This window comes from Salvelinus namaycush, chromosome 31 (genome assembly GCF_016432855.1).
Source record: "Salvelinus namaycush isolate Seneca chromosome 31, SaNama_1.0, whole genome shotgun sequence".
NCBI classification, from domain to species: Eukaryota; Metazoa; Chordata; class Actinopteri; order Salmoniformes; family Salmonidae; genus Salvelinus; species Salvelinus namaycush.
Window position 1 is genome coordinate 37,620,080 of NC_052337.1, and position 9,811 is coordinate 37,629,890.

The following is a 9,811-nucleotide window of genomic DNA, read 5'->3' on the forward strand; positions in this document are numbered from 1 at the left end:
TTCATCTGACCACTTTTTTATTGACCGAGTCACTGGTGCTTCCTGCTTTAATTTTTGCTTGTAAGCAGGAATCAGGAGGATAGAATTATGGTCAGATTTGCCAAATGGAAGGCGAGGGAGAGCTTTGTATGCGTCTCTGTGTGTGGAGTAAAGGTGGTCTAGAGTCTTTTCCCCTCTGGTTGCACATTTAACATGCTGATAGAAATTTGGTAAGACCGATTTAAGTTTCCCTGCATTAAAGTCCCCGGCCACTAGGAGCGCCGCTTCTGGGTGAGCGTTTTCCTGTTTGCTTATGGCGGAATACAGCTCATTGAGTGTGGTCTTAGTGCCAGCATCGGTCTGTGGGAGTATTTAGACAGCTATGAAAAATACAGATGAAAACTCTCTAGGTAGATAGTGTGGTCTACAGCTTATCATGAGATACTTTACTTCAGGTGAGCAAAACCTAAAAACTGGTGGGGTTTATTCGATCGCCTACGAATTCTCAGAAAGCAGCCCGACCTCCGTCCTCTTTTTCTCCGACGTCTTTTCACGCAAATGACGGGGATTTGGGCCTGTTCCCGGGAAAGCAGTACGGCGTTCACGTTCGGCTCGTCGGACTCGTTAAAGGAAAAAAAAAACTTCTGCCAGTTCGTGTTGAGTAATCGCTGTCCAGAAGTTATTTTCGGTCATAAGAGACGGTAGCAGCAACATTATGTACAAAATAAGTAAAAAAACAAGTTAGAAACAACGCAAAAAAACGAACATAAAAACACAATCAGTTAGAAACACGTAAAATGTCAGCCATCTTCTCTGGCGCCGTCACTGATTACAACAGCAATAAGACAACAATAAGAAATAACAAAAGAGTACAAACATAAAATAAATGGCTCAGTAGAACAGAATAAACATTTTAGCATAAGTATAATACAGGAAGGAACAATTTATAGTCCAATATTTACATGTGTATTGGGGAAGGGGGGGATGGGGGCCAGTGTACTGATCAATATAATAAGAGTCTGGTAGCAGCAGTTGTGATGTGTGTGTAGCATGAATGTATATGTGTGTGTGTATATGTCTGTGTAGGTGTGTGCATGAGTGAGTGCATGTGTGCTCAGGTGCGTAGAATCAGAGCAGTTGGTCAGTCCAGTTCAAGTGTTCCACCATCTGATGGCTTGTAGATAGAAACTGTCTCTGAGCCTGTTGGCATCACACCTCATTCTCCGATACCGTCTGCCCGACGGTAAGGGAGTGAACAGCTCGTGGCTGGGGTGTGTAGGGTCTATGATGATGCTGCGTGCCTTCCTCAAGCACCCGTTTCGAGTAGATGTCCTGGATGGGTGGGAGCACGATATATATCCATCCCTAATTTCTACATCTCAAATTATGCTGATTGAGCTATGCAGCTCTGAGGGGGAGGATGCTCAGTCTGACCCTCAGCAGGTGACCAGAAATTACTATTCCAGACTGGGGACTGGACAGTGGCTGTCAGAATCATGCCTGATTACTTCATCTCAACCCTGACCTAATGACCCTGTAGCCGCACATGGTTTTAACCTTGTTGAGATCAAAGCCTCATCTATAGTGAGAGAGAGAGAGAGAGAGAGAGAGAGAGAGAGAGAGAGAGAGAGAGAGAGAGAGAGAGTCTCCATCAATACTTCTATTTTGTGAGTATGGTTATGGACAAATAGTAATAGTGGCCATTTGTTTGAGATGAGATGTTTCTACAACTTTATTGGAGTCCACCTGTGGTAAATTCAATTGATTGGACATGATTTGGAAAGGCACAACCTGTCTATTTAAGGTCCCGCAATTGACAGTGGATGTCAGAGTAAAAACCAAGCCATGAGGTCGAAGGAATTGTACGTAGAGCTCCGAGACAGGATTGTGTCGAAGGCACAGATCTGGGGAAGGGTACCAAAACATTTCTGCAGCATTGAAGGTCCCCAAGAACAAGGTGGCCTCCATCATTCTTAAATGGAAGAAGTTTTAAACCACCAAGACTCTTCCTAGAGCGGGCCACCCGGCCAAACTGAGCAATCGGGGGAGAAGGGCCTTGGTCAGAGAGGTGACCAAGAACCCGATGGTCACTCTGACAGAGATCCAGAGTTTCTCTGTGGAGATGGGAGAACCTTCCAGAAGGACAACCATCTCTGCAGCACTCCACCAATCAGGCCTTTATGGTAGAGTGGCCAGACGGAAGCCACTCCTCAGTAAAAGGCACATGACAGCCCACTTGGAGTTTGCCAAAATGCACCTAAAGGACTCTCAGACCATGAGAAACAAGATTCTCTGGTCTGATGAAACCAAGATTCAACTCTTTGGCTTGAATGCCAAGCATCACGTCTGGAGGAAACCTGGCACCATCCCTACAGTGAAGCACGGTCGTGGCAGCATCATGCTGTGGAGATATTTTTCAGTGGCAGGGACTGGGAGACGAGTCAGGATGGAGACACATATGAACGGAGCAAAGTACAGAGAGATCCTTGATGAAAACCTGCTCCAGAGTGCTCAGGACCTCAGACTGGGGCGACGGGTCACCTTCCAACAGGACAACGACCCCAAGCACACAGCCAAGACAACACAGGAGTGGCTTCGGGACAAGTCTATGTATGTCCTTGATTGGCCCAGCCAAAGCCCAGACTTGAACCCATTCTAACATCTCTGGAGAGAGCTGATAATAGCTGTGCAGCAACTCTCCCCATCCAACCTGACAGAGTTTGAGTGGATCTGCAGAGAAGAATTGTAGAAACTCCCCAAATACAGGTGTGCCAAGCTTGTAGCGTCATACCGAAAAACACTCAAGGTTGTAATCACTGCCAAAGGTTCTTCAACAAAGTACTGATAAAGGGTCTGAATACTTACATAAATGTTATGTTTCAGTTTTCTATTTTGTATAAATTAGCAAAAATTTCTAAAAACCTGTTTTTGCTTTGTTATTATGGGGTATTGTGTGTAGATTGATGAGGGGAAGTTTAAAAAAATAAATTTTAGTATAAGGCTGTAACGTAACAAAATGTGGAGAAAGTGAAGGGGTCTGAATACTTCCGAATGCACTTTTTATTTCAGGATGTGTATATTCCTTGGTAGCAGGTAGCCTAGTGGTTAAGTACGTTGGGCCAAAAACCAAAATGTCGCTGGTTCAAATCCCCAAGCTGACTAGTTGAAAATCTGTTGATGTGCCGTTGAGCCAGGCACCCCAATTGTTCCTGTTAGTTGCTCTGGATAAGAGTGTCTGCTAAATGACTAAAATGTAACCCAGAAAATAATCTGAATTAATTTACACATCACAGTTTTGAAAACATAGCTTGTCCAAAACAAGTGGTCTCTTGGTACAACTTACCCCGGGTATTGGATAAGTTAAGCTGCCTACAAATGTATGTACCAAAGGAAATATTACCACTACCTTTTTTAAAGCATGTGTATCTTTATTTCCCAAACACAATTCAATACTATCACAATTGCTTTTTTGTCTTTTAAGCATTTTAAACATATTTAACACAGGCTTAACACCTAACAAAGACTTTGTACTTTCTTTTTTTTTTACACTTTTAACATAGGTAACTGTTGTTACCTCATATCCCAGCAATAAGTCTGAGAAGAAAACACTTCAATTTGATCAACTTGCTATTGGCTCAACTTACACAAAGGCAAACATTTTGACTATATTAGCACACACAACTACAAGGATGCACTTTCATTCGAGGTTCAGGACCTCATATTGAAGCTTAAACAGATAAATGAATAAATAAATAAATTTGACTTGGTGGAAATCTTTTATTTTAATTTTATTTTTTTACCTTACTTGCTTACCACTTTTTCCATGTGGTTTCTTCCTTCACAGACTCCATGAAATGACGGCCTCTCCCTAAACATTTGGTCAAATTGTGAATTTTTGGTATGGTTTCCTAGAAACAAGGGTGGCTCAACTTACCCTTTTGGTTCAACTTACCCCACTCTCCCCTACAGAAAACATTTCAGTTAATGGATGATAGGAGAGCTGGTTATGGGTGTATAATTGAAAGTGTATGGAGAACTAACAGACTGGACCGTCTATGTTCAATATTATCCATCCATCAAGGAAATATAATTTAAAAAACTCAAAATATGTCTTACAGTAGATCCCATTGCAAAGGCAAGAACCACTGTGGTGTCCACAGCAGACTGACCATCTATAGGATGAATGTTCACAATGTTGTTGGTGGGTAAATTGGAAACAATGCGGAACAAACCGAGCAGCCACACATGGAAACAAGTTTTGCACTCACAAATTGTTAGGAATTATAACATTGAGAGTCTAGAGCAATGTTTCTGGAGCATGCTTAGTGTTTCCACCAGTAATGCTCTTAAGGCATCTACTGGTGTTGAAAAGCAAATGGCTTCATATCTTTATATGCTTTGTATCTTGTTGTTGTAACTCCATGGGATCACAACTACATTTATATTGATTTCTGTGCAATTTGCAGCTTATGACAGACACCTCAAAAGACTCTGTGCTCAAATGATCACAGTAAAGCGTAGTAGAAATAGAAAATGACTGAAAATGCCATTTTTCAACAGAGGGGTTGAACATACACAATATTTTCATGAAACAAACACAATAACAGGCCCAAGTTCTATGCTGAAAATCAGAGAGGACACATGAATGTCTATTGAAAAGTCATCTTCCAGACGGTGTGATATTGTCCTCTACTAAATTGCCTATCTGCCACCTGTCTGTCCTGTCTCTGTCACTGATAGGCCCAAATGGCTTTGCAACAGGATAGCCTTAACGTTAGGGAGGTAAGGTGTGCAATTAAGCCTCATACACTGCCTTACAGTCCATTATTATTGATCAGTGATGAAATGGAATTACACCTTGGGTGAAAGGGAGCTATTGTCCCACATGCATTTGTGTTAGTGGACATAAAGAGGACATTAGTTGGCACTGACAACACTTTGGCACAGATCCTGTTAAGGCTCCAGGCCTGGGACCTACTTGACAGTTGGACAATCCTTTATAATAATAAGATAGGAAGATAATGTAGGTAGTAAGTGGGGTAAAATCAAACCTGTTTTGCATGACACAGCCAGCAGTATGCATGGGTGGCTCTGTATCTAGACCTCTGCTGCCTCCCAGTGGCTAAGAATGGAACTTGCAGCAGTGACGGATTCACGGCATACTGAGAAGACACCTGTCTGAGAACAGAGGTGGGATATTATTTAATAAATGTATGTAACATTGCCCACCCCCCACCAGCCAGATAATTGCCTAACTGTGCCCACTTAGAAAAAGTGCTTAGCAGTGAGTGGCCTCTACATGTCTCCCCACTGAGACTCTTCCAGCTGATGAGCCAATACATTCTTAATGAGAGAGGGAAATTAAACCTCTCAGAGCTATGGATCATTTCAATGATTGATCTTATTAACTGCCTTCTCACAGACAGTTTCATCTGCAGTCACCTGGAGGTCCAAAACGATCAATTACATTTTTCTCTGTGTCGTTTTGAGAGCTTGTGTGTTCAAACATGCTGACGAGAGAAGAGGGGGGAGAAAGAGATAGACCACTATTCTTATTACAGGAAGTGCATAATACTAGCAACAAAATCAAACACATACTTCAGTTTCTTTAGTGTACTTGCCAGGATTTCTTATCAATGAGAATAGATGGAATAGACTGCAGCTAGCTGCACACGGCCCTTGTATTCACAGGAGCAGATACAGCATACCCGCGTTGACCTAACGTCATTTAGAATTCTACATGATTCTAGCTACTGGAACATCCAAAACATGTCGTTTGTTAGAATGGCCACATTCCACTCGATACATGTGACATTTTAATAGCCTAACAATCGTTGAATTTACGCGTTTCTGCCTGGCTGCCATGCTTTTATCACATGACAAATATCCCTGTAGAGCGCTGAAAGGTAGTTGTCATGGAGATGCGAGGTAGATCTGACGCTTCCAGCTCGAGATTCAAGTGAACGATTTTTTTAGCAGCAACGACGGAACAGTTGTCAAGAATCCGTGAGTAGTTTACACATCATTCTTGATTTCAAGGTACACGGTACTATGTTGCGGATACTTTCATTGGCCAAATGTGGCCATTTCATTGCGTCTTGCTATATTGTAGCGTAGCCACTTTGTGTTCTAGAATATAGAAGATTAAACAGTCATCATAGCTAACGTTAGTTTCCACCGCAGTACTTGCACACACAAGTCTAGATTCTCCACACTTAATAGTGTTTTTTATTATCACTGTCGCTGAACATAGCTTTTTTGTTCATCTGAGAAATGTTATCGTTGAGTCATCTTCAGAGCTTTATGTAGGCTATCTAAATATTATATGGACACTGGAGTTTAAACCTTAGGCCACTGAAGCGTAATTTGTGCACGGCCTACATAATAATGAATGTGAACCCCCTTCCCTAAAACACTCCAGTATGGTTATTCACACATCATACTGCAGTGTTTTAGAGAAGGGGGTGCACCCTTCACAGGAGTCTGCACACTTATGGCATGGGAATTAATATAGCTAATCAGTACATTGCACTGGTCATGGCCAGGATTCTCGTTCACAGGCAGACCACCACACAGCCTTACCATAATGCAGGAGATGAGGAACGGGATGATGCACTTCCCACCACCTGTGAGCAGAGACAGGGTCATATCCAAGTTCCCAAAGGTACCTGAGCACACACCAGCAACCTGCTACCAGCCTGCTAGCCATCTGGATCAACTCAAACCTACCATAATGTTTTAGTGGCTCTGGTGTACCGTTTGTTAAAAGTCACAAGTGCTGTCATTCAAAACAGGTTGGAATGGAGGGGTCAACAGTATGTGGTTGATGTTATTGAAACTGTGTGACATCCACACAGGAGCTTACAGTTGTCTGAGTGTGTGTGATCACAGGGCTGGCTATTTCTGAAAACAGCACTAATAAAGTTAATGTTGTATAGTAACCTACTGTACCCAATGAAGTCTCTGTCAGCTGTTGCTGAGTAGGCCCAACTCATAAGTTCTAACAGCATGCAGTGACACCTAAACTCTCCTTGGTCAGGACAGTATTCTGAGTAGATAATATAGGACCACAATAGAAACAAGTGTCTTGACTTTTTTTGTATATGTATCCTCGACAATTTTGGCATATGTATCCGTTGCCTGATGTAACATTTGATGTATTTTAAATTGTCTCGTCAAATAAGTAGTGAAGATGTAAATTGCCAGGGCTGTAAAAGCTTCAGAGGATGTTGCACACATACAGTATTCCTAATACGCAAGGATTTAGCTATTTTACCCCACAGTCTCCTGGTGCCGTTTCAAAAGTAGATTCAATTAAAAGGTCAGGGGAGTTTGAGTGACATTTTTCAAGCCTGGATATGAGAAGAGCTTTTACAGTAATGTCAGCAGGAATAACTGGAACAGCAAGACTTTGTAGACAGCTGGTATTTTCATGACACACCATTAAAAAAGGCCTTCAGTATGTCAGATGGAAGCGCATAACAAAATAAACATCAGTGCTGCATTATTGTTTTCATTACAGATACCAAACAATGCATTTAAACTCTTCTGTGTGATTGTACATCAGAGAGTGATGTCTGTTAACGTTGATGTGACTGTTGTTTCCAGTGTTATACTCCACAGGCCTGTCTGCAGATGAAGGAGGACTGGGATACCCAGGCCAAGGCTACCTGCAAAGAAAGAGCTGACAGGCATCAGGGGTGAGTTGCCTGGTTAGATGAATTGATTTATTAATGTCTGACTGATTCACTTATTGATTGGTATTGGATTTATCTGGAAAAGCAACACTGGATTTAGCTGTTGAATATTTCCTTTGAAGATGGGACAGACTGAAGATGTCTAAAGCAGTGGTTGTTGGTGACCTTAATGTGGGCAAGACCTGCCTAATAAACCGGTAAAGTATTCAGCTTGCGACCTGGCTGCTATATCATGTTCCTTTTAGGTGGAAAACAGCCTTCTAACATGTTTGTATATTCTGTTCTGCATTTTCAGGTTCTGCAAAGATGTATTTGACAGAGACTACAAGGCTACCATAGGAGTGGACTTTGAGATTGAGAGGTTTGAGCTTTCAGGAGCTCCATTCTCCCTTCAGATGTGAGTGAGGGTCATGCTCTGGTTTCTTTGATTATGTGCTTTATTATTTTATTAGAAACTTGTGATTCTTTACTTGTATTCAAAGGTGATTTTTCCCCCCCCTTCTCTTTCTCTACATAGCTGGGACACAGCTGGCCAGGAAAAATTCAAATGCATCGCTTCAGCATACTACAGAGGAGCTCAGGGTAAGACAGAGACAGCCAGTGAGATGCCTTTGGCTGCGTTTACACAGGGAGCCCGATTTTGATCTTTTTTTCACTAGTTTCACAGCTCTGAAAAAGATCTGATATGATTGGTAAAAAGACTAAAAGATCAGCTTTTGACTGCCTGTGTAAAAAGCAGCCATTGTAGACTATGGAAACCCTGAGGAGTTCACTGTTGCTGTATCTAAGCCTCTGTGTTTTTATTACAGTGATAATCACAGTATTTGACATGGCAGACATTAAGAGCTTGGAGCACTCATGGTAGGTTTATTTAATATAATATGAAATCAAGAGTGAGCACAAAGATAAATCAGAACAATCAAAGTAAAATGTCCTCTCAAATGAAATGTCTCTTTATCTCTCACAGGCAGTGGTTAGATGAGGCCATGAGGGAGAATGAACCTGGCTCCTGTTCTGTTTTCCTGGTCGGAACCAAGAGTGACCTACTTGTGAGTGCACAAACATGTACATGGTTCTTGACAGATAGATATATATTGTAGATAGGCACACATAGGTGTATAATATGCTTTTTCCCCCCCGTATCCGTAATGAAGAACCATATCCATTAGCTCTGTCTTTTGGCTCCTTTCTATGCTTTCAAATACAATTTATTAATATTTTCTCTCTGTGCACAAGGCTCCAGAGGAGCGCCAGAGGACTGAGAGAGACGCCATCAAGATAGCAACTAAAATGAAAGCTGAGTTTTGGTCTGTTTCGGCCAAGACAGGTACAGACCGGAGCAAAAAACCCTATTATAACATGACACCATGACTTCATTGCGATGTTCATGTTGACGTTAGCATATCAAATCAAATGTTATTCGCCACATACACATGGTTAGCAGCTGTTAATGCGAGTGTAGCGAAATGCTTGTGCTTCTAGTTCCGACAGTGCAGTAATATCGAACAATTCCCCAACAACGACCTAATACACACAAGCATAGCTGTGGTTTTAGAGACCACAGGATAATTACATAGAGATGGTCTCCAGGTGTGCAATGTGCTTATTGTGTAATCAGAGGTTAAGCTGTTTCACTGTATGGAGTGTGTCTGGGCCAAGTGCATTCAATGCAGCTGCCGGTCTTGTTACTGTAAATAAGCATTTTGATGATATGGTAATGACACTCACTATCGGTGTGACTGTGTAGGGGAGAACGTGCAGGGGTTCTTCTTCCGGGTGGCATCTCTGGCCTTTGAAGACTCTGTACTGAAGGACATGGAGAGAGGGATCACCTCCACTCGAATAGGAGGAGGAGACAGCATCAGTAAGAGACAACTCAAAGGGCAACAGAGGGGTTTGGGTCGGAGAGTGTAGGTGGAGGGACATACAGTATATAGAGAGGAAAATAGTGGATGTTTATTTAAACATTTGGGAATAAATATGTTGTCAGATGCTCATCTCTCAGATTGGACTTGAATTGAGGTTGTAAATTCCAATACTCTGTATTGATGTTCTTGGTATCTTTCCCTTTAGAATCTGACAGAGCCAACCTGGAGGAGCCCCAGTCCAAAGCAGTGAATACGAATTGCTGCTGA

At 42.0% G+C, this 9,811-nt stretch overlaps 1 protein-coding gene across 1 annotated transcript; it reads left to right on the forward strand.

The window, feature by feature from the left end:
- The first annotated feature begins 6,589 nt into the window (after positions 1 to 6,589).
- Positions 6,590 to 9,811, forward strand: rab36 (RAB36, member RAS oncogene family). Its single transcript, XM_038970147.1, has 10 exons — positions 6,590 to 6,643; positions 7,588 to 7,679; positions 7,799 to 7,873; positions 7,972 to 8,073; positions 8,194 to 8,258; positions 8,486 to 8,537; positions 8,644 to 8,725; positions 8,913 to 9,003; positions 9,424 to 9,540; positions 9,750 to 9,811. Exons 1-10 carry the CDS (start codon positions 6,590 to 6,592, stop codon positions 9,809 to 9,811), a joined length of 792 nt encoding a protein of 263 aa, XP_038826075.1.